The sequence below is a fragment of the Canis aureus genome, chromosome 3 (genome assembly GCF_053574225.1).
Source record: "Canis aureus isolate CA01 chromosome 3, VMU_Caureus_v.1.0, whole genome shotgun sequence".
Classification (NCBI taxonomy): Eukaryota; Metazoa; Chordata; class Mammalia; order Carnivora; family Canidae; genus Canis; species Canis aureus.
In genome coordinates this window covers 9,170,707-9,198,641 of record NC_135613.1, presented here as the reverse complement: position 1 = coordinate 9,198,641, position 27,935 = coordinate 9,170,707, and the positions used below count along the sequence as shown (strand labels likewise).

At 48.1% G+C, this 27,935-nt stretch overlaps 2 protein-coding genes and 1 pseudogene across 6 annotated transcripts in view; 1 reads left to right on the top strand and 2 right to left on the bottom strand.

Annotated features, from left to right (window-relative positions):
- Positions 1–37: 37 nt before the first annotated feature.
- PSMD7 (proteasome 26S subunit, non-ATPase 7) lies at positions 38–8,658 on the top strand. Its single transcript, XM_077888678.1, has 7 exons — positions 38–217; positions 2,492–2,583; positions 3,403–3,495; positions 4,198–4,295; positions 5,055–5,135; positions 6,972–7,063; positions 7,707–8,658. Exons 1-7 carry the CDS (start codon positions 144–146, stop codon positions 8,149–8,151), a joined length of 975 nt encoding a protein of 324 aa, XP_077744804.1. The 5' UTR covers positions 38–143; the 3' UTR covers positions 8,152–8,658.
- An 11,141-nt stretch (positions 8,659–19,799) lies between these two features.
- On the bottom strand, positions 19,800–19,950 carry LOC144311651 (U4 spliceosomal RNA; annotated as a pseudogene).
- An 869-nt stretch (positions 19,951–20,819) lies between these two features.
- WWP2 (WW domain containing E3 ubiquitin protein ligase 2) overlaps positions 20,820–27,935 on the bottom strand; it is a 145,735-nt gene continuing 138,619 nt past the window's right edge. For 4 of the 5 annotated variants that reach the window (XM_077888628.1, XM_077888636.1, XM_077888641.1 and 1 more), the window contains 9 exons: positions 27,529–27,688; positions 26,126–26,259; positions 25,664–25,804; positions 24,924–25,044; positions 24,473–24,577; positions 23,465–23,561; positions 23,233–23,305; positions 22,726–22,785; positions 20,820–22,194 (listed from right to left, as the gene is read on the bottom strand). In XM_077888628.1, coding sequence (XP_077744754.1) covers positions 21,915–22,194; positions 22,726–22,785; positions 23,233–23,305; positions 23,465–23,561; positions 24,473–24,577; positions 24,924–25,044; positions 25,664–25,804; positions 26,126–26,259; positions 27,529–27,688 — 1,171 coding nt within the window. In that variant the 3' untranslated portion in view covers positions 20,820–21,914. Of the gene's footprint in view, positions 22,786–23,232; positions 23,306–23,464; positions 23,562–24,472; positions 24,578–24,923; positions 25,045–25,663; positions 25,805–26,125; positions 26,260–27,528; positions 27,689–27,935 lie in introns of all 5 variants that reach the window. The other variant, XM_077888647.1, reaches the window with a different exon arrangement.

Below are 27,935 nucleotides of genomic sequence, written 5' to 3'. Positions count from 1 at the left end.
CTGGGAGCGGAAGTGGGGAGGCCCCGCGGCGGCGGCCGGGCCGGAAGGGGCGGGGCCGGGCCTGGAGCGTCCGCGAGAGCCGCCGCGGCTGCCGGAGTGTGCGGGTCGCGAGGGCTGAGGCCTGGCGGGCGGGGTGCGTCGCGATGCCGGAGCTGGCGGTGCAGAAGGTGGTCGTTCACCCCCTGGTGCTGCTCAGTGTGGTGGATCACTTCAACCGGTGAGCGCGGGCGCGGGCGGCCTCCCGGGATCGCCGCTGCTGAGTCACGGGCAGGCTGGGCCGGGGTGGGCAGCGACTCGCCCGCGGCCCGGACCACTCACGGGTCGCGAAGCCTAAATCCCAGGCTCGTCCCGGCCCCGGCCCCGGCCCCGGCCCCGGCCGGCAGTCCGCAGCCCGCAGCCCGGACTGGCCGTGCCGTTTGCCCACGTCGGTGCGCCGCCGCTGTAGGGGCGCGGAGGGCGGGGCCGCGGGGGGCGCCTCCGTTTGGCCCCGGTGCCCCCGTCACCTCGTGGGCGCCTCCGTGCCGCTGGAGGCTGTCCCCGGCCTTCCGGCCTCGGCGCCCAGAACGGGCTCCCTTGGCAGGGCCGTGGCGTCTGAGCAGGACTCGCTCGCCTTTGATGGTGACCTGAAATCGACACTGGGTGCCAAGCCCCTTCTTTTAAAAATGAGAGCGTTAGTAGGTTTGGGCATTAATGAAGAAGCTGGAACGTCCCGCGAGGGTTTCTTGCGCCTTCCCTTCCCTTGTCTTGGAGCCGTTCTTCCCGCTGGACCTGTTACACGTGTTCATAACTTTTACAAGGTAATTGCTCCGATTGGCAAGTGTAAAGACCCGCTGGGGAGCGTCTGCTGTAAAGTCGGTCGTGAAGTGCCGGTTCCCCTGCAGCTTGCCTTGGACAGCCCACTCACTGAACCAGAGCTAATAAAACCGGACTCCGTGGGGTTCGGGGTCCCCAGCTTTGTAGAGCCCTCAGCCTACGGGACAGGCGTGCGTTCCCACTGTCCCGCCGGCACTCCTTCCTCCCACAGGGTACTGGACGTGCCACTGGGACAGGCTCCCTCTCACTTCTATCCAGGGGACGGAGTGCAGACACCCGCTGCTAGCTGCGGTGTCGTAATAACACATGTCGGGTTTTTTTGTTTTTTTTTTTTTTTAAGATTTTTTATTTATTTACTCATGAGAGAGAGAGAGAAAGAGGCAGAGACACAGGCAGAGGGAGAAGCAGGCCCCATCCCATGCAGGGAGGCCGATGTGGGACTTGATCCCAGGACTCCAGGATCACGCCCTGGGCCGAAGGCAGCACTAAAGTGCTGGGCCACCCTGGCTGCCCAGATGTACGGATTGTTTTTGTTGTTGTTGTTGTTGTTGTTGTTTTTTAAACCCAGTCAGATTTTTGTAGACCAAAAGAAAAGCACGTGAGTGTGGAAGTTTCCTTTGAAGTGTGGAAATTCGGTGTATAAGATTTCCCAAAAAATCAGAACCACCAGGGATACAGAATCCTTCACTCTGACCCAAATCCCAAATTCAGTGAGCATTTATAGATTTCCCAGACCAGATGTTTAGGAAAACATTACAGTGAAACCAGTGACTGTTAAGGAACTCAGGTTCGTTTCACGGTGGCCTGTGTCTTTCGTTTGAACGTAGGGTTCTAGTGTGCTCTGTGTCTCACGTCCGCTAGTGCTTAGGGGAGAATTCTACATGACGGTCCATGAAATGAGATTGTGTAAGTGAAACACTTGGCAGCTCCTGAGGACAGAAGTCACTGAGGAGGTTTGACAAGTAGGTAGAAATTCCGAAGCAAACCCTTTCTCACTCCTCCAGCCATCCTGTCAGTGTGATCAGTCACCAGCTCACTTCTGATCCTGCCTGGTGAAGCCATTCGGAGACCACAGAGGGTACACGCCTACCTCGGCGTCAGAACCCACTTTCTGAGCCCCTAGATGGTTCAGAGAAGTAGGACTTGTGGTGGGGCTTGTCTGCGTGGAATAGATACCCCAGAGAACACCTGGCAAGCCAGCCCATGAACGTCGTCTGCTTTAGCATCTTTATCTCTGATGATATTTAAGGATACAGAAGATGGGGAAAGTTTGAAGGAGAAAAGTGCAAAAGAAAAAGTTAAAAGTGGCAGCATAACTTAAATATACTTTGCAAACACCAACCAAATAGCATTTTAAAACTCTTAAGCCCTGCGGGGGGGTGGGGGGTGTCCATTTTCTCCATTTTAAGGTTCTAGAAAGTTTGACATTTTTCCAAGCATGTGTTTCTTGGAGTCAACAGTGTAAATACTGCCGATGTACAAAGTTGGTGAGTTACCCATTGTATTTATTAGAATTTAATATTAAGGACTGACCTGACACTATTACATTGGTTTAGTGGGATTAGTTCCCAGGTAAGTGGAGTTGTATCTGTACCATTGATATTTCGTATTGAGTGTCTAATTGTTGGCTCCATGTCTCTGTGTGCCTATCAGACTGACTTTCTGCTTTCTCCTTCAGAATAGGCAAGGTTGGAAACCAGAAGCGCGTTGTCGGTGTGCTTTTGGGGTCATGGCAAAAGAAGGTACTCGACGTATCCAACAGTTTTGCAGGTACAAGACAAATCTTACATTGTTCTACACCTGGCTTAAAATGTCAATTATCTTTAAAATTAATAAAAGAGACTTTTGTGATTTCCATTTTTACTACAACCCAGAAATTCTCTGTCAGAATTGCTGAAGTATAGGAAGGAAGCTAAAAGTTACTCACTAAACTGAAGAGTAAATATTTTAAATTTGCAGGCCATATGGTCTCCATTACAAGTGCTCAGCCCTGTATTGTAGCAGCAAAACGACTATAGACAATGTGTTGACAAAAGGGTAACTGTATTCTAGCAAAAGTTTATAAAACCAGTCAGCTCTGATGTCGTTTATAAATCCCTGCACTAAACTATTAACCAGTTACGGGTTGGCAGGGGGAGATGGAGACCATTACCTTTTCCTCGGTGTCATGAACCTTTACAAAAATGTGTCCGTGTATTTTATGGTTAAAGTAAAACAAAGAACAAAATAATTGCCCTAGAGTGAACTCTAGACTAGAGGTCACAAACTCCAAAATCTGAAAGGACCAAACAGTAATGTTATTTGTCAAAGGGAAATAATTAGGAAGTGATGGGGCTGGTAGCAAACTGACGGGCGTGTGTCCATTTTAAAGGGGGAAACTTCATCTGGCTCTAGCCAGTTGTTGCCAGATCTTCAATTTCAAGAGAAGCTGGAAGTCTGGATTTTTATATGAAATCTCCCAGTTTTTAATGAGTGCAACTCAAAGATAATTTTAATACCATGCTGTACAAACCGCTTAGGTGGATCAGATGTGGCATGGCGTCTCCTATCTAGCACCCTAAACTGAATCTTATTTTTCTTTTTCTTTAGTCCCTTTTGATGAAGATGACAAAGATGATTCTGTCTGGTTTTTAGACCATGATTATTTGGAAAACATGTATGGAATGTTTAAGAAGGTCAATGGTATGTCTTGATGTTTTGTTTTTTAAGAAGGCATTGTGGCATTGATTTATTTGTGTATTTGTGTGTGTGTGTGCATGCGCAGGTACATGCCCTGGTGTCTTTCCATTTCTCAGTATTCCCTTCTCTTTGTTTAATGTCAAGGGCTTTGACCTAGCTGCACTTAAGACCAGTAGCAGTAGAGGAATGAGATAGAATAAATGAGAAACAAGAGTAGCAATTTAAGGCCAGCTAGACCTACTTAGGTTTTAGATCTGGCCCTCTGTAGCAGAAAAGTGAAGAACTATCAAAATCCACCTGCCTCTAAAGCTTAAGTACCATCAAGGTAAATGTATCTCTGTCACATGTGTTATTTTCATTTTATTTCATTGCTTTAGAAATGTTTATTCCCACAACAGTCACAGTTCCGATCTCTGTGACATAGACTTACATTCATTTATATGTTGCCTTGGAATTATGTTCTAGTATCGTGTGTGACTAGTCTAAACTAGTCTGAGATACCGATATCTCTGGATTTCCCTGCTTATTTTCTGAGAATTTTGTTTTTCAGTTTTAGATTTCACAAGTATGTCAGGGCTGAAAATAGATGTCTAGAATTTTGAAAAAGGTAGAGAACATAAGGATTAGAGTTCTTAACCACCCTTTTTGAGGGAATTCTATAGATCTTCATGTAACCGTTCAAATTCACTAATGTTTTCCTTCCAGCCAGAGAAAGAATAGTTGGGTGGTACCACACAGGCCCTAAACTACACAAGAATGACATCGCCATTAACGAACTCATGAAAAGATACTGCCCTAACTCAGTAAGTATACTTTATCTTTAAAACTCTTGAGTGAGGGGAATCCCTGAGTGGCTCAGCAGTTAATCATGTGCCTTTGGCCCAGGGTGTGATCCTGGAGACCCGGGATCGAGTCCCACGTCGGGCTCCCTGCATAGAGCTGGCTTCTCCCTCTGCCTCTCTCTCTCTCTCTCTCTCTCTCTCTCAAATAAATAAATAAATAATCTTTAAAAAGTAATAATAATAAAAATAAAACTCTTGAGTGATATCCAACTGGCTTATATAAGCATCCTAGGAAGGATTCGAGTAGCTTATCATTTCACTGCTTTTTCTCTAAACTGCTTGTGTTAATTGGTAGTGTTATGTATAGTACACGGTGACCCAGAATATTTAGTAAATAGCAGTAAACGTTTGCTAAGTGCTTCATCCTCTCAATAGCTATATGGGGTTCGTTCTCCTCCTTACAAGGAAATGGAGGTTCAGAATTGTTAGTAAGGTCTCATACATTTTGGCGCCAGGATCAAACCGTTGGTTGTCTTGATTCTGACTTCCTCATGCTTGATAACCACACTATACTCCCTCTCAGCTTGTTAATGGATGGGGGTGAAGAGCAGAGCAGATGGTGGGATCACATGAAATGTAGACTCATTTTTGCTGAAAATTCCAGCTCTTGTCTAATTGAATGAATGAAATAGCTTCAGTAATCATCATCAGAAACACAGCTGTGATTTTCCCTTCTGTGCTTGGTATGAGGTGGTGTGGTAAGGTGTGTTTTTCTCCCAGGTACTGGTCATCATTGATGTGAAGCCAAAGGACCTGGGACTGCCCACAGAAGCATATATTTCAGTGGAAGAAGTCCATGATGTAAGTCCTCTTGCTATGAGCCAACAAGATTAGATCCGCTGCTTACTGGAGAATTTGAATATTGTGTTGTTTTTAAGTCAACAAATCTTCTCTCTCTAACAAAGAGTAGGTTGCTGATTTTTGTCAACAGTTTGATATTATGTTCCCCCCCCTTGGGTTTTTAAATCCTCAAATTTTAGAAATCAAGAGGACCACAGAAATCTAAAATCCCCTTTTACACATGAAATCGAGACTCAAAGTCATCATATGATTGCCCAGAGATGTTTATAGCAAAGTAAATGCAGAGCCTGGTGAGCTTAATCTAATGCACTTTCCACTGTTTAGCTCCCCTGTGCCAGCATTCCTTTCTCCTTGAAACTTTTCTTTTCCTATAGCCGAGACAGAAGTTTTCAAATAGAGTGAGTCAGAGCTGCCTGGAGCCAGATGGCAAGACCCATCTGTGTGATTTGACACCTGAGTACTCAGCTCTACAGCATCCAGTACCTGCTGTGTGCTTTGGGAGTAGACATGAAGAGGTGCCGAATTTAGCTTTTCTCTGTTTCCAGGAAAACTAATTTCAGATTCTAGGGTAGCATTTGATGTGAAAATAGATGTGTGTTTTGTTCTGACCTTAAAGTTTTGCACTTGAGCTCAGTCTTGAATTTCCAAAGTCAAAAGTCTGAGAGAGATAAAAATGAAAGTCTTTGGATTTAGATATGTAGACTTTATCCTTATATTCAGTTTTTAAATCAGGAAAAAATTTTTATGTTAACTCCTGCAAATATTGTTTGCACAGAGTTCTGTCCACCTGTTTCTTTTTGCCTTGCCACCAGGAAGCTTAGATCAAAATTTATTTCCTTGTTACAGTAAGACTTTTAATACAGTTTAATACAGTTTTTTATGTTAATTTTACCCTGCCTTTTTCAAGAAGGAATCCGAGGCTCCTGTACACACACACACACACACACACATACACATAAAGCAAGATTTTAAATATGGGACAGAAGGGACATGAAGGCCACAATATAAGATGAAGCCAAGGGAAAATGAGCACCTGAAAAGGCATGCCGTGAGGACCTGACCATTCTAGCATACAACGTCAAGAGGAAAATGATATTTGCAGGATTCACACTGTCCTGGAAAAGTAATAACTGCTAACATACATACCTCTTAGTATAAGGTAACTGACTTTACCAAGGTCTCACAGCTCCCTTGTACATGGCAGAGTCAGGCTTGGAACCCAGGCGGTCTGGCTACAGCGTCTATCCTCACTGCTGTGCTGTCCTGCCTTGCAGACGTCTTATAGACATTACAGATGTGCAGCCTCTTCTAGCACAAGAGCTGAGGAAAGTTGCTCCTGAATCCCGTCGGGAAGTCACTAGGTGATATAGTGAACCGTATCCTTGGATGGACCCTTTGATTCATTCAGGCCACCAGAAAGCTGGTTTTTCTGACTGTACTGTTTTGGTGCTCTGGCATCATTTGATCTAAAGGACAGTAGGTGGTTAAAAGATTATCTGACTTGAGCTTGCCTCCCATACAGGTATTCTATGTACTGCCAATTCTAGAAAGAAGTATATCCTTTAAAAATCAACCTAATCGAGACCTCAAGTGTCCATCCCCACAGTGGGCATAAGGGATTATCAGGATTTTCCTCAAACACTGAACAGGGCCACTGCAGTGGCCATTTAGAAGGTTGAGCTTTCAAAGCAAACCTTACCCGTTTCTGCTGGCACACAGGAAGCCTAGTAATTCACCATGAGGTGATTCGACTGAAAACACGGGAGCCACGCTGTTAAAGGAACATGTACCAGCGTGTTTGTAAGTAAATAACTATAATTGAGCCTCCTCTCCCAGGATGGAACGCCAACCTCAAAAACATTTGAGCATGTGACCAGTGAGATTGGAGCGGAGGAAGCCGAGGAAGTTGGAGTCGAGCACTTGTTACGGTGAGCCTTAAGATAGCATCAGGACCATAAGTGGCCCCAGAGGCTCTATCAGGAGTGGAGAGATCTGGGTGCCAGGCCTGGGTCATTTCTGGAGCGTCCTAAGTTAGAATTTGTGACCATGGGCAGTGTGGCCGGTGACAGGAATGCGTGTGGGAAGGAAATGCAGGTGCATGTCCTGTGTATGCCATTTTCACTGAAAAGAAGCTACATGTCAGGATGGGCTTTTAAGATACCATAACCCTGACTTAGTTTGAAAGGGTCACAGTTTTTCTGAGGTAAGATTCCTTCCATTCAGAAAGATAGTCCTGATTGATGTACGCTTCTCACCACACCGTATGATGCAGGTAGGGAAATGACACTCTTCTCAAGAGCAAGGAAATTGAAATAGATAGCTTTTCCTTAAATGAAAATGGTTTCGTTTTAGTTCTCTTTTTTTGAAATCTACCCTGTGATGAGAAAGATGAAACACATGCCTCCAAATAAAAACAAAACCAAGGCAGTTTATAAAATGATGAAGTAACATTCTTCTGAAAACTGGTCCCTCCCCCACAAAGCGGCAGGTTTGCCTAGCTTTTTGCAAACCTGGATGATAATCCAATACGCTGACGCTTTCTCCCACCTTTCTTCTTGTGGGTGATCACAGAGACATCAAAGACACTACGGTGGGCACTCTTTCACAGAGGATTACAAACCAGGTCCATGGTTTGAAGGGACTAAACTCCAAGCTTCTGGACATCAGGAGCTACCTGGAGAAAGTGGCCACGGGCAAGCTGCCCATCAACCATCAGATCATCTACCAGCTACAGGATGTCTTCAACCTGCTGCCGGACGTCAGCCTCCAGGAGTTTGTCAAGGCCTTTTACCTGAAGACCAATGACCAGATGGTAGTGGTGTACTTGGCCTCACTGATCCGTTCTGTGGTCGCCCTGCACAACCTCATCAACAACAAGATCGCCAACCGTGATGCAGAGAAGAAAGAAGGGCAGGAAAAAGAAGAGAGCAAAAAGGATAGAAAAGATGACAAAGAGAAGGAGAAGGAGAAGGAAAAGGGTGACAGCAAGAAAGAAGAGAAAAAGGAGAAAAAATAAAACCTGTAGCTTTTTAATTTGTAAATTAAAATCTTATAAACGAACTCAGTGTGCCACTTGAGGGTTCTTTTTATTTTAAGTGCTTGTTGAAAAGCTGTACCGCTGAGAACTCTGGCCCAGGTCCCTCTTGCTGTGGCAGAGAAGCAAGTGGACAGGGCCTGAGACCATACCTTCAGGGCCACTGAGGCTGCTGGGGTGGGGGATATGAGAGCTCAGGCTGCAGGCCCTGCGAGAAGAGTGAAGGGAATGTAAACATTATTGGTCCTCTTCACTCTTCTACCTATATAACTGGAAGTTGAATTTTCCCAATCTCACAAGACTCTTGGGGTTGGTTATTGGCAATCTGCAAAACCGCAAAAGGGAATGCATGAATTCCATAAGCCTTAGAACGCCCTGAGTTCTGAGTCATTGAACTCTGTACCCGTAGCCCTGGCACCCTCAGGGCTCAGGATCCAGCTCCATTTATTGTTTACCTTTCAAGACACAATTAAATGACTTGGTTTTTAAGCCTGTGTTCTAGTCGTTTTTGATTCTGGGAGTGACAGTCGTTTTCAGAAGCAGCCAAGACTTAGTTTTTCATTGAAGCTGCCTTACAGAATTAGGCTTGGAATCTTTCGTGGAAGAGAGACTGACTCTTTCCTTTAAGAACAGCCTGATGGTGAGAAGAGCTCTCAACTGAGCCCAGAAGACCTGGGTTTGTGCCTCAGGTTTGTCATCTGTGAAATCTCTAGACTAGGTTTTCATAAAGGACACAATGCAGTAGGTCTAGGTACAACAGACCCCAAGGTTAGTTCCGAGGATGGAACAGTTTTCCCAAAATAAATGCTCAGGGCTCAGCACAAACAAATACTTAGTCATTTGACCTACAGTAGTCGCTCAGATAATTTCCTCTCTTGAGCAGATGGCACCTAAGAGTTCTCTAATGCACCAAATGGATTATCAATGTGCAAAAATTTAAGAATATAAAATGGCACTAAAACTAAGTCAGTTGAATCTCAGAAACCACTGAAGTCCTAATGTCTCAAAGTTTACCAGAAATGTTAATTTTTTTTCCAAAGAGCTAATTAGTGGAAATTGGAAACTTGACAGTATGATGTATAAATAAGCTTTTATTCTACTTAATAGAAGCATGCCAACATAAGGGCTTACTTCAAGGTCCATGAAGATTTGGACATAAAATGGGATGGTCATGGAAAAACTGGAGAACCAACTTTTACTTGTATTTCTAGTCAAAACCAGGGTTGTTGCAGCTAACTGAATAAAAGAAATGTTAACAGTCAAAGCATGAGATACATTTAAAACCACAGGAGTGCTGAAGAAGCTTTTGAGATTTGATAACATTTCAAGCATACTGATGTGAGAAAAGTAACCTGGAACATTAACTCTGCAGCAAATGGGCAGGAAAGAGCCAGGATGTGTCTGAGGCTAGTAGGGGAATGAGGAAAATGTCATCCCAAGGAGTGCGTCATTTATGTAAGGGTCAGGGGGCAATTAGAGACCACACAGGATTTAGATCCACTTTTAGTAGTATAATCTGCACTCAAAACTTTCCAGGGTCTGGTAACAACAATGCCACACACTTTTAAGTTTAACACCACTTCATAAAATGCAAAGTTTGTTAAGCATCTAAGACCATGGGAATACCCAGGTCTTGTTATATGTAATAGTTCAGGCACAAATGGGCAGAATTGACTTCTACCTTTTTTTTTTTTTAACTAATCCCCCAACATGGGACTCGAACTCACAGCCCTGAGATCAAGAGTCATGCTCTACCAACTGAGCCAGCCGAATGCCCCACACTGAATTCTACTTTTCTAACAGGATCCTCGATTTCTTAGAAAAACACTTTGTAGCCTGTAACTTAGGCTTATTTCTAAGGCAAAATTTATACCCTCTATAAGAGCGACCTTCATAAAGTTGTTAATGAAGTCTTGCTTATACAAATAGCATCTGAGTTCACTACAAAACCCATGACCCTCACTTGAAATAAAGCCTTGTGTTTGTATACCCTGGCAGTCTCAAGATGAGATTTCTAAACTATGTGTGTTGTTTTGAAAACACTAAAAAAGGGATGCCTGGGTGGCTCAGTGGTTGAGTGTCTGCCTTCAGCTCAGGTTGTGATCCTGAGATCCGGGATCGAGTCCCACATTAGGCTCCCTGCATGGAGCCTGCTTCTCCCTGTGCCTCTCTCTGTCTCTCTCTCTCTCTCGTAAATATATAAATCTTTAAAAATAAATAAATAAATAAATAAACAGGTCCTGGAAAAAGTCTGCTCCAAAGCCTGGATCCTGTATCTGTAGCTGTAACATTACCATCACTTCCAACACTTCAGACCACCTTGTTAGAGTCAGGCTGCTCTCCTACACACGTTACAGAGGATGGTATTTGTGCCTTACTAATTTTGTGAGAAAACTAGCATCAGAAATAACAATGAACTTTTAAGTTAGTTATCCTTAATGTAAAGATGGAAATTATCAGGAGCACCAGGGTGGCTCAGTTGGTTGAGCATCTGCCTTCGGTTCAGGTCGTGATCCTGGGGTCCTGGGATTGAGTCCCACATTAGGCTCCCTGCATGGAGCCTGCTTCTCCCTCTCCCTCTGACTCTCTCTCTCTCTGTCTGTCTCTCATGAATAAATAATAAAATCTTTTTTAAAAAAGATGGGAATTATCAAAGTGGAACAACTTTGGGCCAGCTAATTAAATGTTCTTTAATTATGCTCAGCCCTCCAATCACTAAAGGGACAAAAGAGAAGTAACTCTTAAAGAGCTACCATATTACTTCTCCAATATGCTAGATGCAGAGTAAATCTTTTCCAGCAGGAAACAGCAACCTTGGGATGGCAATCCAATTTCTGGAAGACCCTGCAGCTATGAGAACTCAGCCATATACAGTTTTTCTCACTTCAAACAAAAGACTGAATGCAGGCCTTCATAAAAGAGTGAAATTAGGGTTGTTTGTTAAACTACAACACACTAAGAAAACTACTTCATCTGCCCCTGTTCCCAGAAATGGGGAGGATCTGGGGTATGCTTCAAAGGCAAGGAAACATTTGACTTATGTGACACACAAGAGCAGATTTTTTACAGCTTTCCTAAACCAATTCATTCCAAGTTATTATACGTAATATAGGCAAGTACTGATTTGCATATATATTGCATAAGTACTTTATGCTATTCAACTCCGTATTATCAATGGTAGCCTGGGAGCTACACAGAATTCAGATCTATCAAAAAATAATATTCTTGTTGGGGGAGTAGGTAGGAAGTGACTCAAAGAGCAGGGAAATGGAAGTGGGGAAAGAATATAGAGGAAAAGAAAGGAAGAGGAGATCAGGGAAGTTCATGTTTCCAGGGTCTAAACCCAGAGAAACCGCTTTCTCCGCACTCCTCTTTGGAGCCAGTCTATTCTTCGACACTAGAGGGCGCCATTGACTAGCCTCGTCTCCCGGCCAGAGCTGCCTTGGTGGCCAGGTCAGGACGGGACTGGGAACCTGGCCCAGAGTTGCTTACCCTCATTTCTGCTTTGGGCTGCAACCATCCAGACAAGATTTTGAAAGAATCTGGAGAGTGCATGAGTGCAAAAAGATGGGGTCAGTTTGCCACACCTCCACCTCTGCTCTTCTCCACCCACCCTACTGTGTGGGCAATGAATACAGTTTTCTCAGCTCGGCAGATCGCTTATGCTTTGATTTTCCTCACTGCTGATACCACACCTGATTTCTTTAAAGACCATATTCAGTGGTGTGCTGGTAAGAGTGAAACAACTAGTTCTCCAAAAAGGGGGTGGGGGGGGAACAGCAGGGTTTTTTAATGTGTAGCCTTGGCCAATTTCCCTGGTGTAAATACTCCCACCATGGCTTGATTGCAAGATCCTGGCATTTGTTGGGAAGATCTCAAGATGCACAGCAGCACGGCATTACAGAGTATTACCTAAATACGGATAGAATAGACAAAAATAACTTCAAGAACACACATGATAGTAAAATGTAGTAACTCGGATATGATGTATTTTGAGTATGACCTTTTTAAATTTTTTTAAGATTTTTTAATTTATTTATGATAGACATAGAGAGAGAGAGGCAGAGGGAGAAGCAGGCTCCATGCCGGGAGCCCAATGCGGGACTCGATCCCGGGACTCCAGGATCGCGCCCTGGGCCAAAGGCAGGCGCTAAACCGCTGAGCCACCCAGGGATCCCGAGTATGACCTTTTTAGATATAATTTACTTCAATAGAAATTTAAACAACTTACCTACTGCATTAGACTCTAGGAATCTGTTTTTAAGATGCCCTCCGGTGGTTTCTGTACATGTGGAAGTGGGAGAACCTTTAATACAGACAAATCTATCCATTTCTTGCCTATTGTCAGCACCCCAGGGAACATGTTTAAGAAGTCCTTTCTCAGCTCTGGGGCACCTGGATGGCTCCATTAGTTAAGCATCTGCTTCAGCTCAGGTCATGATCTCAGGGTCCTGGGAGCAAGCCCCACGTGGGGCTACCTGCACAGTGAGGAGTCTGCTTGAGGATTCTCTCCCTCTGCCCCTCTCTGGGTTCTCTTTTTCCCTAAGTAAATAAATAAAATAAGAAAAAAAAAGTCCTTTCCCAGCTCAAGACTTCTCATACACACACGTCTATTACACTCCACAAAGTGTTTTCCTTCACAGCTTAGGACCTATGTCAACTTCTATCTATATGGTACAGCTAACATCTGATCACTAACAACATAATTACCTACTCGTTTAACCAAAGTAACCAGCTAACGTCTTTACTTCATCTCTTATCCCTTCCTTTCTTATTTTCAACCCTGTCTTTATCCCTACCTTTTACCCCTCAGGATATAAACACTCAGTTCTCTCCCATCTCCACATACACACACCCCTCCATCCTGGTTAACTTCATTCAGCAAATAGCCATCTCTGCTCCCTTATCTTCTGAGCATTTTTCAAATCTTACACAGTCCAGCTTTTGTCCCCACCGTGCCACTTTAGCCTGCACTAAAGTCACCAATAGCTTCCACTTGACCCAACCAGTTGGCCCCTGTCAGCCTGACCTCACTTGACCTGATCTCTGGAGGCTTCTCTCCCTGCACTCATCCTGCTTCTCTTGGACCCTCATGGGCCCCTTTTGCTCTAGTTTTCTCTGAAGCTTCATCCTACTTGACCTATCAGTTACATATTTTTAAAAAGTCTCAACCCATATGATGCTTCTAATTCCAAAACTTGTTCCTCCTTAGTCCATATCCTGGCTAGTCACCCACTCACCCAGAGCTCAGAAGTCCTACTGGTCCTGCTCACCTTCAGCCTCTGCTTTCAGCCACCTGCTGGGCCTACCAACCACCTGATGGCTGCCCTTTGTATTTCCCCGCGCCGTCCAGACCTTCATCTACCTTTTCTGCTGCTAAGTTTGCCTACCTGCAATTTCTGCATACTTTCTCATCTTCCTTTTCCATATTCTATCCTCATGCCAGAGTTAGCTTGGCTAGACGGTGAATTTGGGCTGGAGAGGGTTGCATGAATCTTACTCCTCAGCTCATAGCTATCATCATCTTTTAAGGCCCCTCTCACTTGAACTATTTTTACCTTCATCCTGATTTCCACTATAGTTCCAGCCCCCCCTCACACAGACATATACACAAGTGAACAAGTGATAGAGGCTTATATGTGTTGAGTAAATGTCCTTTTTTTTTTTTTTTTTTTTTTTGAGTAAATGTCCTTATATATGGGATGGATTGTGGAAGAACATGCAGTCTAATTTTGTAAATATGCATTTTAAATTCCATATATGATATTTCCCTTTCAATCTCATTCTTTCCTACCCTTTTAAAATTCAAAACAATACTGGGGCACCTGGGTGGCTCAGTCAGTTGAGCGTCTGACACTTGATTTTGGCTCAGGTCATAATCTCAGGGTTGTGAGATCAGGCCCTGCATCAGGCTCCACACATGGTGAGATCCACCCTGATCTGCCAACCTCATTCACACTGTTCCTGCTTATTCTCCTCCATCAGTATTTAGCCACACCAGACTTCTACCCACTTTTGGAACATGCCAGTCTCCCAATCAGGCCACTGTACCTGACAGGCCCGACCCCGGACGTGGCTCTTTGCTTGACTGGCTCCTCCCCAGCTTTCAGGTGTCCAGGCTGAAACGCCTGTTTTGAGATGCTTTCCCTAAGGTCCTATCTAAAGTAGACTCTTGCTCCCACTTCCCCACACTATTCTCTGTCATATTTATCCAGGGTACAGCCTGGTGACTACATTTAATAATACCGTATTGTATACTTGAAAGTTGCTAAGAGAGTGGATCTTAAATGCCCTACCACAACACAGCCTTAAGTGTCCTCAACAATGAAAACAAAATGGTAATTAAATGAGGTGATGGATGTGTTAACTAACCTTATTGTGATAACCAATTTGCAATATATACGTCTATCAAATCATCATCTTGTATACCTTAAACTTACACAATACTCTGTGTCAATTATATCTCAATAAAGCTGGGGGAGGGGGGAGTACTTATTGAGGGGCTTCCCAGACCCCAAGGCAGACAGCTGATGCACCAGGGGTGTGTGCCCTGTTGGAGAGCAGGGACAGGATAAGAGTCCAAGTTTAATGCATGAGCTGCTTCTCCCCACCCCATACACCCTATACTTTAGCCATTATGAAGCAATGACAAGGAGTTAGCAAGCGACCATGACTATAAAATCCAAATGATCAAGGGTGAAATGAACTCCCTCACAGAAGAAACAATGCTTTCACATCCACCCAGATGCTCACGTGGAGAACCCTATAGAGGAGGAAGATGTGCCACTTGAGCCATTCTCAGCGGGAGTCCTGGAGCTGCAGAGGGCATCCTTCATGCTAGTACACTGCTGTAATGGTACCACCTATCTTGCTGCTCACCCTGTAATTACAGAGGAAACAGACCCCAAATTGTCCTGGAGAGATTGGACATGACTCTTGCCAAGTGGGTTTGGCTGGAGGCCCAGATCAGCACTAATGGCATCCCAAGGCAGAGTGCCACAGTCACAGGCTGGGCCAGACCCAAGGCCTCTGAGACCATTGGTGCTGCTGGGCAAGTGATGTCAGGCTGTGGACTGGGGGCAGGGACTGAAATGATTCCGCCTTCACAGGATTTGCTTTCCTCTCATAAAGGAAGAAGAGCAATACTGGTACCTTTCTGCCTATGTTCCTGGTTAGTGTGAGATTTTTGATCTACACATAATCTTCATGCTCTGGCTCTTTGATTTACTGAGAATCATGGCCACATTCAGAGCCCAGAACACGGAAGAGATGCTAATCCAAGGACATTGAATCTGACCGAGGAGGGTGTATTAGTTATCTATTGCTGTTTAACAAATTGTCACAGAATTTAGTAGCTGAAACAACACACATTATGATCTCAGTTTCTGCGGATCAGGAGCCCTAGCACAGCTTGGCTGGGTTCTCTGTTCTGGGACGCTCTCAGGCTGCAATCATGGTGTCACTTGGGCTGCAGTCATCTTAAGGTTCTAAGCACATATGGTCGTTGGCAGGATTTAATTCCTCGTGGGCTGTTAGACTGAGGGCCTCAGTCCCTTGCCCCATGGGTCTCTCCAACTCGAAAGTTCATCAAAGTGCACAAGTGGAGAGGGCAATGGAGAGTCAGCTAGCAAGGAGGAGGTCAAATCCTTTGTAATTCAATCACGGAAGTGACACCCAAAACCTTGGCCTTGATCTACTGGCAAAAAGCAAATCACTAGCCCAGTACCACTCAAGGAGAGGGGATTAACCCACTAGGGTGTGAATACCAGGAAGAGGTCCTAAGGGGGCCCCCTAAGAAGTCTGTCTTCCTGGGGGTGCCTGAGTGGCTCAGTCACTTAAGTGTCAGCCTTCTGCTCAGGTCATGATCCCAGGATCCTGGGATCAACCCCCACTTTAAGCCCCACATGGAGCCCCATGTCAGGCTCCCTGCTGGGGGGGGGGGGGGAGCCTGCTTCTCCCTCTCCCTCTGCCCCTCCCCCTGTTCATGTGCACTTGGAGCTCGCTCTCTCGCTCTCTCTTTAATAAATTTTTTTTAAAAAAGAAGAAATCTTCCTTCCACTGACAGGAATAAGAATCACCAGAGTAATCTGCAACAAGCTACAGGGGGGTTATTTTTTAAATTTCAGCATTTAATTAAGTGTCTTAAAATGAAGATAATGTTAATAGAAAATGCAGAAATAAAACATTTGTCCTGTTTATAAACAGGACTATCTTCTTGGCTTTGGAGATAGCAAAACAAAACAAAGCAAACCCCAAGCATTAGGAACCAAATCAGTGCTCTTAGAGAGGTAAGGCATAATGGGTTTAACTGTGGCCAAATAGCAAAAATCCCATTGTAATTGACATGTACTTATCATTGCCTCCTACCAAGACTCCATTAAAATGATAGCAAATGAATGTAAAAGGTTTCCCATTTTTCCCTGGTCATTAAGGCCCAATTTGACAGAGAGAGCACCTGAGGTAGAAAAGAGAATTCAACAAATTTCTAGAAGGAAAGCAGAAGGGGCCTGCAGCAGGGTCTCCAGCCAAGATCAGTGTGGAAGGGGTTTAGCCAAGGAGATCTGGTGAGCCAGGAAAGACTGGGACCTGAGAGAGGTTGGAATTAGTGCCAGAGAGGTAAACAGGGACAGATTAGATGACAGTCAAGTCCCCTTTGGGACCCCCGTGCAGATTGCCAGCTGCAAGCTACCCCCTCCTCTGCCCACCCTGGCAGGTCTATCAAGGGAAAGGAAGTTAATTGAGATGGCAGGTTTACCATCTCTTAGCATCCTCCAGCCTCAAAATGACAGTGAAGAAAGCTTTATAAAAGTCTTTCTGCACAAGGGCAAAGAGAAGATAAGAGGATTCAGTGATTGGGCAAGGATGTTCAACAAAGTGTTAAAAAAGTGGAAAGCAGGTGGAGAACTAAAACTTCTAGCTAAGCAGAAGTTTTAACCTAAAGCACTGCAGAGGGAGATGCAGAGACATGCAAAGTCCCCAAAGAGACTCCACACTTGGGCGCTGCAGGAGGACAGGAAGAGCACAACAGAGGTAGTTAAAAGCAGTGTCTATATGGAACGGTGGGACACCCAGGTCCCTACCCCCAGCCACGGAGCCTGGCTATCTCCCCTCTGCCAGCTGCAGGAGACCAGGCTGAGGGGAGGTGCCAGAGAGCCAGAAAAGTCAAGTCAGGGGCCAGGGCTCTGGGAACCTAGGATCCTTCCTTCTCCTGATCCCCAGGGAACCTACAGGCAGGTGTACCATGGCTCAGGTATATCCTTGCCCTCAGGTGGGGAACAGAGCATTCCTCTCTGGAGGAAATGATCACCCCAGAGAAAAGACACTTGAGCAATGACATTTATGGCCTCCGTGAAAAGGTCCACCTGCCATCTAGTCCCCTTACAGCAAAGACCAACAGGAAAGAGACCACCCAGGAGTGCCTTCTGAAATATGGACAGCCACAAAGATTAGGAAAAGAGTTGTTTTCTCACTATGTGTGTGCTCTTTCCTAATGGTGTTGCAGCTGTCTCCTCCTGTCCTGCTGGGGATCCATTCTACAGCCTTATCTTTTGAGTGGCAGTTTGGGCCCTGGCCTGGGATGACCTAGGAATCAAAGCCATAGCCAGGTGCACAGCAGAAGCAGTTTGGCTTTGTTGCAGTTTGCTGGTCGGCCTGCTTTTTATGAAATGGGAGGGAGCAGTGGGCTGCTGCCCAGTGCGTGTCCATACTAGAGCTTATTCAGACCCACTGACCATCACCACCACCCCCCCCCCCCCAGCAGCTGAAGTCCCAGCTACCACGGCCAGACCTGGGTGCGGAGGCACACTTGCAGTCTTGTTCAGTGTTTTGCATTTTGTTCTATTTCTGGCCCTTGGAAATCTTTATCTTGTTTTTGAAAAAGCCTTTTGGCTTTCTCTTTTTATTTTTTTTCTTTTTTTATATTTTATGTGTCTTTATTATATGTTTGGAACAGAGAGGTTGGCCAAGTCATGAATTTGCTGTGCCATCTTAATGGGACTCCGTTTGGTTTCTAACACTACTACAAAAAGAATACAGAATAGGTGATTCTGTGTTTGGAGCCATAGAACTGAAGTTGGGAGTAGAATATCACATAGACCATCAAAAACATCCAAAAGAGTGACAAGAGTCAAGCTGAAAGGCCAAAACTGTGACAAGCATCAATAAGAAAGTAAGGATTACAGTCACTAGAACCAGCTGAATCAGAGCTAGACCCCGAATCCGTGACGTTCAAATGGTATGGAGAAAAGTGCGCCAAAGAAGTCACCTGCCCTGATCTGACTCTCCTGATGCTTGACTCATAAACATGGACTGCAAAAAAGTGAACTAGACCGTGGCACTTCAATCAACCTCAGAATCAGGGGGACTGGATAAGTAAAAGGATATTAAAATCCTAGATTCACAAGGCAGACCAAAGGGAAACAAGCTGGGGTGATAATAACTCCGGGCACTTACTCAATTTTCTTGCTGATGCCGAGTTTGGCTCAAGAACCAAGAGAGCTTGCTCTCTGTAAGCATACCTCTAGACAGAGACACAGGTCTTCAGGGTTTTTCTGGAAGAGTGATATGAGCCCCAATATCTTTGCCCAATCACTGCATCCTCTTATCTTCTCTTTGCCCTTGTGCAGTGGGATAGCGAGCACTGAGACTCTAGATCCAGTGAGGTCCCACCTTATGTAAAGTCTTAATGACACCTGGGAGATCCATTGGAGATCTTGAATGACAAAGGAAGTCATATCAGATCTTTCCTTCCAAAATCATCTTCTATAGCTTTGCCTAATTATATCCAGAACTTATGACATCGAGTTGGGGTAGGTGGGCCTCTCTGCCTGCCTATTCCTACTTGAAACACTTCACAATAAGAAAAAGAAATTGAAGATATAATAAAAGCAAAGAGAGGTAATTAGAACCTCTGAGGGTAAAAGACTGTATGGGGAAGAAACAGTTGTATTATGTTATTTAGTTATGGAGCAAACAATATTTATATAGTCATAGTAATAGAGATGGGTTTTGTTGTTTTCCGCTTTTTGAATAAACCTTTAGAAAAAGTACAGATGATTTCATTATAATTACACAATACAATGTTAAAAAAAAAAAAAACTTGATTGTATAGAAGTGAAAAGACAGCTGCCTGAAGAAAAAGGAGGGAATGCAGATGGAGAGCCAGAGGGACAGCCGGGTGCAGTACAGCTCAGATGCGGTTCAGAGTGGGATGGCAAGGGATTCTGCCCATTGCTGCGGCTAGTAAAACAGGAGCCTCTCTGAGGGCCGTGGGGTAGACTGTTGGGGGTTTTAAAGTTCAAACTGGAAGGGTACAAAAGAAACCAGCAAACTGGCTTCTAGCAGGTGATCAGAGTGGCCGAGGAATAAGAGTAAGCAGCCTTCACTGTATCTTTCACTCTATCTTTGAATTTTAAGACTTTTTAAAATTTTTAAGTTAAAGTAAAGGCAGATCATCAACAACTGTACTTTCAGGACTGCCCCCTCCTGGGAGGGCAGCACTGGTGCACAAGCTGAAGCTTCACAGCCAAGAGCAAACTGCTGGACACAACTGTAATACCCCTTGGGGTAGGAGATGGGTGTATTACAGGAACCATACTTCGTAATATCACAGTCATTAAAGAATCATTCAGACCTATGTTGAGGAAGATGGAAAGGTTTCCCAAAAATTTTGTTGAATGAGACAAGTGAGTTGCTCAGTATAAGATCCTATTTTTGGTGTATTAGCAATAATCACGCCTCAGATAAACCTCATTGGCTACGATGCTGCCACTGTGCAAAGCTCCATTTTTGGTGTATTTAAAAATTCTATGTATATATGATTTGCAAGCGCACACTAAATAGAATGGAAGGGCCGCAGCAAACTTAACAGCAGCGATTTCTGGATAAGTCTAGAAGAACAGTTTCCATTTCAGCACGTCTTTTCTGAATTTATTACAGTATGTCTGCCTAATGTGTAGACTTTTTTCAATAATTTTCTCAAAGCACAGCATTGCTCTGTCAAGTAAAAAAACAAAAACAAAAAAACAGCTTTGAAGTGGGGCCGTGAATTTATCTAATAAACTCCAGGGAGGAACCACTCTGAACATCTCTGCCTTCCCCTGAGAAGAGGCACAATCAAGACAAGGCTTGGCCAACGTCATTTCCATGTCCTGTGCATCAAGACACCATAGCATGGTGATCCATCCCATCTGAATCCTTAAGTGTTCAAAAAAAGTGGGTGGCAAGACCTTATGTGATGATTTAGCTTGAGATCATAGCATCCCTCTATCATCATGGGACTCAGTAAATGTTTCTCCAATGAACGACTGCCTAGACACTGTCCCCAGGAGCTGGCTTCCAAAACCCACCCAACCTGCAGCCACAGCTGTTCGTATTCTGGCTCCGCAGCGACAACTGTTCATAGACATAGAAAGACTGGCCTGGCATCCAAAGGGTGCAGTGAGGAAACCCTGACCTAGAGCCACCCCAGAGATCCCTGCACAGGGACTCAGCCAGCCAGAAGTAATATGACTGTCTCAGTTACACATTCCTAAAAGCAGCAAGTCACGGAACTTCCACCCCAATGGGGGCCTGCCTGAAGGGTGTGGGGCACCCAGAGGCCTCTCATCTGAGGACAGCGATTTTGCAGACATCCACGCCAACACCACCCACAGCTGCTGATTGTTTATTGCACGAGAAACTGGCAATACCAAGGCAAGGGGGTTAAGTATCACAAAACCATCTGTCAACCAACCCAGAGCTACCAAAGGACATTCTACACGACACCTCGGTTACATACATGTATGTACACACGCACACACACACATGAACACACTCTGAACAGCCATGAGTCGCGGGTTTCCAGACCCCACACAGCAGCTGGTACCCCAACCCCCCAGTAGTGTGGAACATTGCAGGGAAGCACAGCAAATGACTCGAGGAAAAGAAAAAAGGTTGAGCTCCAGTGAGCTAAGCCACTCAAATCAGCAAATGCAACACAGTGGACACAGGCTCTCCCTCCCTCTGTGGCCCGGGGGTGGGGGGGAGTGGGGGGAAGGAAGGACCAGGATCTGGGGATGTGACACTGCCCTACAGAGGTCAGTGGGCCTGCCTAGGGTCCTAGGAGGCTCAAGCTAGTCTGCCGTCGGTGCTCAGGGCTGGAGCCCGAGGGCCCAGACTGGAGAGCTTGAGCAACCCCTCCAGCATCCCAGAGGAGCATGTTCTGCTTGCCGATCGCCGCACGCCACGGAATGCCCATGTCGGAGGCTGGTGGGAATTCCGTTCTGCTGGTCTCCAAGACCGTCACCTTCCGTGTCCAGATAAAGCCGCCCTTCCAGGCAGGATGGACATGCCCTAGGGTGGCTGGGACACACTGAATTCTCAACAGGAGACTAACGGACCTGCCTGAAGCCTTAAGGGCCACTGGAGAGTGACAGGGTCACCCACCTCCACATGCTCCATCACTTGGGGCTGCCTAGAAACTACATCTAGCAATGGGAGTTCTCCATCAAAGGTTGGGTGACACCTGGGACCCTCCCCCCCTCCCCTCTGTCAAGGCTTGGAGACTGGGCCACTGGGAGGCTGGGCTGCAGGGCAAGGCCCGCCTGAGCTCCCAGAACTGCTAAGCGGGTTCCTAAGAGGAGCAGCTGTTGGGGAAGTCCTTGGACCACTGGTGCCAGATCCCTCAAGGTCCCAGCGACACCTGGCACACCAGCTCCTGGACACAAAGGGATAGCAGCACACCGACATCAAAACACAAAGTCACCCTACACACAGAATGCTTCGAGTTGATGTGAAAGGGCAAAGAAAGTCTGAGGGGGTTTGTTGTTTCCAAGCCGCTGCCACCCTAGCAGCTGGTACAACACTTTATTTGCAGGAAAGGACAAAGGGTCCCGCACTGAGTGCAGAGATGGGCTTCGCCGCTCAGCCTCGGGGGCTGGATCCCCCTGGGACAGGGAGTGGCCGCCCAGACCCAGTGCTCTCTCCGGGTGCGGGAAGACGTCCTCTCCCTCAGACCTCCATCGTATGCAGATCACTGGAAAAGTTCTATCAAAAACAGAACGTCCTTGACTGGCAAAGACCCTGGGCCTTCTGGGCCCAGAAGAGCCAGCCCGAGTGGGTGGCCGGGCTCCCTGCTGCCTCACTAGCACACGAGAACCAGGCCTCCTGCAGCAGCCCTCGGCACAGGGCGCCCCCTCACATTCTCATGCTGCCTACGGCTGGTCTGGTCTCGGGGCGGAAGGGGGAAGAGCTGACTGCGAGGGTCAGGCCTCCAGACTCTGCAGTGGGTGACGGGACCAAAGGTGACATGGGGGCTTTATTCCAGACTGCCACCGGTGGGGGGGTGGGGGGAGGCGGACAGGCCTCCTGAGGTCAGGCTCTGCTACCACCAGCCTGAGGACAGTGTGGTCCCACGCACGGCTGCCACCTGGGGCGGTGGGGGGAGCCTCCCGGGAGCTCTGTGGCCACCGGCCTCCCCGGCAGGAAGAACTCATGACTACATGTGCGCCGGGGGGTGTGGGAAGGGGCAGCCTCAGTTACTCCTGTCCAAAGCCCTCAGTCTCCTCGATGGCGTACAGCAGCTTCTCTCGCAGCTGTTCATAGCTCTTGTACGGTGGGAGATCCAGACGGTTGAAACTGTTGAGAGAGGGAAGCAGGACAGTCAGCCCAGGGAGGTCAGGGCTCCCAGCCTGGCTGCCGTGCGGGGAGGGCTCAGAGTCATTCACGTGACTGTGGCTTGACCACAGTGCCAAGGGGCTAGAAGGCAGAGTGGAGCCCTTGAGGGCCCTGTTACGTGAGGCCTTAATGCTTCCTGTCCCTGGACCTCGGGTGGTCAGGAGGCAGGGCAGTAGGAGAAAGGGGGAGGCAGCCCTCTGTTTACCGGAACAGAAACGGTGGAATATTTAATAGCTGGGAAGGCCACGAGGGTGAGGGCGAGCAACTGCTGCCGCAACTCCCAAAAAGCCTCGGGGCGCCTCTTCTCCAACCCCAGGAGGTTGCCAGAGTCCCTGAGGCCGCCCCACCCGCCGGGCTCGTCGGGGCTGTGAGGTTCTGGCCACCTCCCAGAAACACCAAAACGCTCACCACGTGTGGCTCCGGGGCAGCCAGGTTTCCTTGCCAACCTTGTCGATGCAAAACTTCTGTGGTCCGTTGCTCCCTGTATCCGAAGAGAAGCTCTTCATATACAAAGGACGGCCCCTTCGTAGGGCAGGGCCCCGGCTCCACCCACAGGAGCCTCAGGCCTCACCCACTGACTCACCCGAGCCGCTGCCCTCAGGCCCACCCTAGGGCGCCAGCAAGGCAAGGGAAGACCTACCAATGAGCTCAGCAAAGCCGCCAACGGGCAGGCGGCAAGTCCCAGTGACGAACTGCAGCAGCCGGATCCTCTTCTCGTTGTCCATCTCCTTTACCACCTAGAACTCCGCCAGTCAGAGCAGAGCCAGGCTACCCACTTGACCCCAAACCTCGCCCTAACCTGTGACTCCCATCAGCCAGGACCCCTCTTTGGGGCTGAGAACACAAAGCCCAGGTTGGGGTCGGGGGCTACAGCCACCAGCCTTGGAAACCCCAAAGCTGCTCCATCTGAGAGGCTGAGTTTGTAGGACATTCCCACCAACCCATGGGACATCTCTGGGGCTCCGGGGCACCCCGAGCCAGGTATTCTTTTCCCAGCCAAGTTCTGCTTTTAAACATATAGTAAGGATGGAAGTGATTGCTTAATGGGTATGGAGTTTCTTTTGGCGGGGAGATGTAATGTTCTGGAATTAGATGGTGGTAATGAAAGACCAATGTGAAAGACCAATGAACCGTAATACCTTAAAATGCTTCACATTGTGAATCTTATGGGATGGGAATTTTGCCTTCAAAAAGAGATTTTTATATACCTTCTCTTTCTCACGTATGCTATACTTCATAAGGGAAACGACAAGATCTCACATTTGGAAGAATCAATTCATTATATCCAGGACTCCGAGCTCATTCAGTTTCTCTGGAGACCAGCACGTGCTGTCCTGTCCCTCCACCCCCAGGCTGGCAGGAAACCACACGGCCTGGTGCTTTCCTTCCCACACACATCGGCCGACCACTAACACGTCCCGTCAGGTGCACTGGCCACAACCCAGCTGCAACAGCTCTGTTCACCCCAAGGCTGGGTTCCTCTTCTCCTCCCACCAATGGAGGAAAGTGCCAAAGATGAGGGAGGTGACCCCCCAACATGTGTCCAGGAGCCTGGGATCTAATCAGGCCTCTTTCCTGTGGCTGACCACTAAAATATCCCTTCCAAGACCCTTAGCCCAACTCGGCCGGGACGGGTCCCAGGACCTACCTGCCAGAACCACTGGATCTGCTTGCTGTTCTTGGTGTAGTGCCGATAAATAGTGTTCTTTTGCCAGTCGCTCATGTCTATCTCCTGCATGCCGCACAGCATCAGCTGCAGGGGGACAGGTGTCAGCAGCCCCAGGCCCACCCCCTCCCCACAGGTGCACAGCGCCTCACCCACTCACCAGCAGGTGGAATCGCCCCAAACATTTTCATCTATTTCTGCTGGCAGTGGGAGTAATATGGGTGATAGGAGTCTTGAGCATGGACCCCCTCAAAACCAGGACCAGGGGAGGAACAGATTTGAGAGATCAAATCACAACTATCCGCCCTGCCGCCTCCATCCAGAGGGAAGGTGAAGTTTTACTGGCGGGTTTCTGTGGAACCACGGTTTGCCAGCAACGGGCACGACTGCCCCAGAGGCAGAGGCTCAGGGTCCCGGGGACCTCAGCTCTCACCTCCAGCTCTTTCTCATCAAAGTAGCGCAACCACTCCAGGGGGGCCACCTCGTTGAAGCCGTCCAGGAAGGCTTTGGTCTGCTCTTCCACGCCCCGGGTGAAACGCCAGTCGGTCAGCAGCCTAAAACCGAAGGTGCACTGTCAGGGGAGCCAAGGCCCACTGCTCAGGCACAGCTCGGGCCGGCCACCGGGCCACGGTCGCACAGCCGTGAGATATCAGCCCAGAGGCCGCGTGGCACACACCCAGACCCACTCCGCATCGGCCTTGGGAGCAGCCAGGGCAGTGGGAGACAGCTGAACCTCTGACATCCCACCGCCTCCTCCCCATCCCACCACTGCTGACTGAACTTCACAAACGTGGAGGTCAGGAGACTAGACCAAGAGACCTGGAGAAGGCACGTGGGTGAGTTTGCACACAGACACACATGCAAGGATGGGCTCAGACACACGGACACAGAAATCCTCTCTGCCAGAGAAAGGAAAGGGAGATATCGAAGCTTCCTGCCTCTTCAAAGCCCTGCAGTCTTGAAGCCTTGCACGTGGGGGAAAGAGAGCAAACGGCGGCTCTTACGGGTGGCCAGGGGCTCCGGTCAGCGTGGGACAGGCCGTGGGCAGCCCTCGTGTGCCGATGCCACAGGGGCGGCGGCCGTGCCCCTGGTGAAATAGGGGGGGCCTGGCTGGAGCACGCCCCAGGACCGAGGGTGGCTCTGCTCCCGCCCCCTGGCCCCCGGGATACTCACATGATGTACTCTTCCTTGTTCTCCTCTGTCACTCGGATGCTTTCCCCGCCTTCCTTTAGCTCGTGGGTTGTCACCTTGCCCAGGATCTCCATGTCCTGGATGAAGTAGAGCTCCAGACCACACTCTTCCAGGTTGTTCTCTCTGGGGGCACGAGAGACCGAAAGGGAAAACGTCTACCTTAGAAGGGTCTCCCCTCATCCCACTCTGTCAGGTGCATCAGCGCTCAGAGGATGCCAGGACCCGCAGCCTGAATCCAGACAGTGGCCTGGGACCTCCCCCTGACCACGGGGAGAATTCTGGAGCTGTCCCACAGGGAAACCGAGGAGCTGCGTATCTCCACCAGCACTTACACAGCTGGTATGCGCTCAGGGCCACTCCAGCAGAGAAAACACAGGCCAGCGATGCCTCCTCCCCAACCAGAGACCCCTGTCCTCCCAGCACGGCGCGGGGGAGAGGACTCACTTGATCCAGACAATAGAGTTGTAGAATTCGGGGTCGATCGATTCCAGGTCTTTCAGGGTTGGTCTCTTGTTGAGCATTCGCTTATAGAACGGGAGGGTGAAGCCTGTGTCGATGAACTTTCCATGGTACAGAGCCTGCGGAGGAAGAGGCACGCCAAAGGTGTTTGGTCTTCTTAGGACACTGCCCAGGCAGGCTCTTGGATGCTCCACGCCAAAGCCCAACTACCTACCCCTTCTCCCCAAGAGCAACCGTGACCTTGGGACAGACTCTCATCACACCTGCAGACAACAGGGGCAAGCAGAGCCAGCCCACTTAGGAACCCACTGCCTGCCTGGCACGCTTGCCCGCCAGCTCCCTGTTCCAGCAGAGATGTGCCCCACGCTCACAGGCAGCACAACCCCAGGTGGCAGCCCTGACTCACTGACGCTCAGAGCTGGGCGGCAGAGGCAGCCAAAAATAATGCAGACGCTGTCGACGGCAGGAGCTGGCGGGCCAGTGGTGAGTAATAGTCTAGGGTTTTACTGGTCTGTCCTGTCGGCCGCCTGGCCAGGCGGGTCTCTAGACCCGGGAAGAATGTGCCCACTTCCTGAGCCCAGCACCTTGGCCAAGAACTTCCAGACAAGGGGAAGAGACATATTTAGTCACGGCTCTTGAGTTCTCGCGGACAGAGCATTCAGGAAGTCAGGGAGAAGCAAAGGAAAGTCAGCAACGCAACATCTCAAACCACCAAATATGGCAGAAGGACTGCGGCTCCCATGGGCTTCCCTTCCTCAATCCTGGTTCTCTACCCTCCCGAGACACTCGACAGGATGCACACAGCATGACACCCCCCCATTCATGCCGCGTTCCTACTGCTAGATAAACTCCCCTCTCCCCACTCTTCACCCACTCCCTGGTGATGCCTCCTACATCCTGACCAGCTGGTCTACTAGGGCTCTGTTCTAAGCTAGTGTTGATCCCAGATCCCCTTCCAGAAGGCCTTAGTGTCTCAGCCAGACATCCCCACTCTCGCTCAAGGGCTGTGACAAGCGGTGGTACCTTGCCCAGCATCTCCCCTCCCGGCCGCAAGTAAGACCGCAAGTGGGCAGTGTTTGTCACCAACCCCCTTGGCAGGCTGCACACTCAAAGTTAAGCGACGTCCACAGCCCAGGAACCCTGGGCTATGGCTCGACAAGCCCTACACAAACCCACACAAGAAAACCCTCTCAAAGCCCCTGAGGGTGCCACTGAGAGAGCTCCGAACTATCTCCAGAACTCTCTCCAGCTCTTTGCATTTCTCGTTAGGTGTTGTATGAGGAGGAGCGTGGGGCTCGGGGGTGGGGCACGCACGGCAGGTTGCTGTGGGTACGTCTGGCCTCCTGGGCTGCCACCTGCTTTAGCGATCTCACAGCAATGCAACTTACCATAGCGATGAATCGGCCAATGAAGCGGAAGTAGGTGAGGTGGTCGGGGTTGATGGAGGAGGCAGGGTTGATCTGCAGGCAGTAATTGTTCTTCCCGGCATATTCAAATAAACAATACATGGGGTTGAGCACCTCATGAGACAGGAGGAAAAACCACTCCCTGTGAGAAAGGAGAGAGAAAGACAAGAGTAATGGATCCCGTCCTGCATACCTGCACTGGAGAGGGGACTCTCTTCTGCTGTCCTGTCAGGGCCAGTTTGGAGACATGAGGTCCTGGGAGTCAAGCCCCACTAGGATAAACACCTGGTATAACTTGTATTAACAGCTGGTCAGGGACCGGGGGTGAACCAGGATGACAACTGCACTTGTGGACAGAGCTCAGGAAAGCCTGTGTGCATGTCTCTGGG

Bases quoted from the DNA above. Each gene is read 5' to 3' on its own strand.
- PSMD7 (XM_077888678.1), top strand. From the start codon at position 144: ATGCCGGAGCTGGCGGTGCAGAAGGTGGTCGTTCACCCCCTGGTGCTG. The intron at 218-2,491 runs GTGAGCGCGGGC...TTTCTCCTTCAG, and splicing joins GTGGTGGATCACTTCAACCG to AATAGGCAAGGTTGGAAACC. The intron at 5,136-6,971 runs GTAAGTCCTCTT...CTCCTCTCCCAG, and splicing joins CAGTGGAAGAAGTCCATGAT to GATGGAACGCCAACCTCAAA.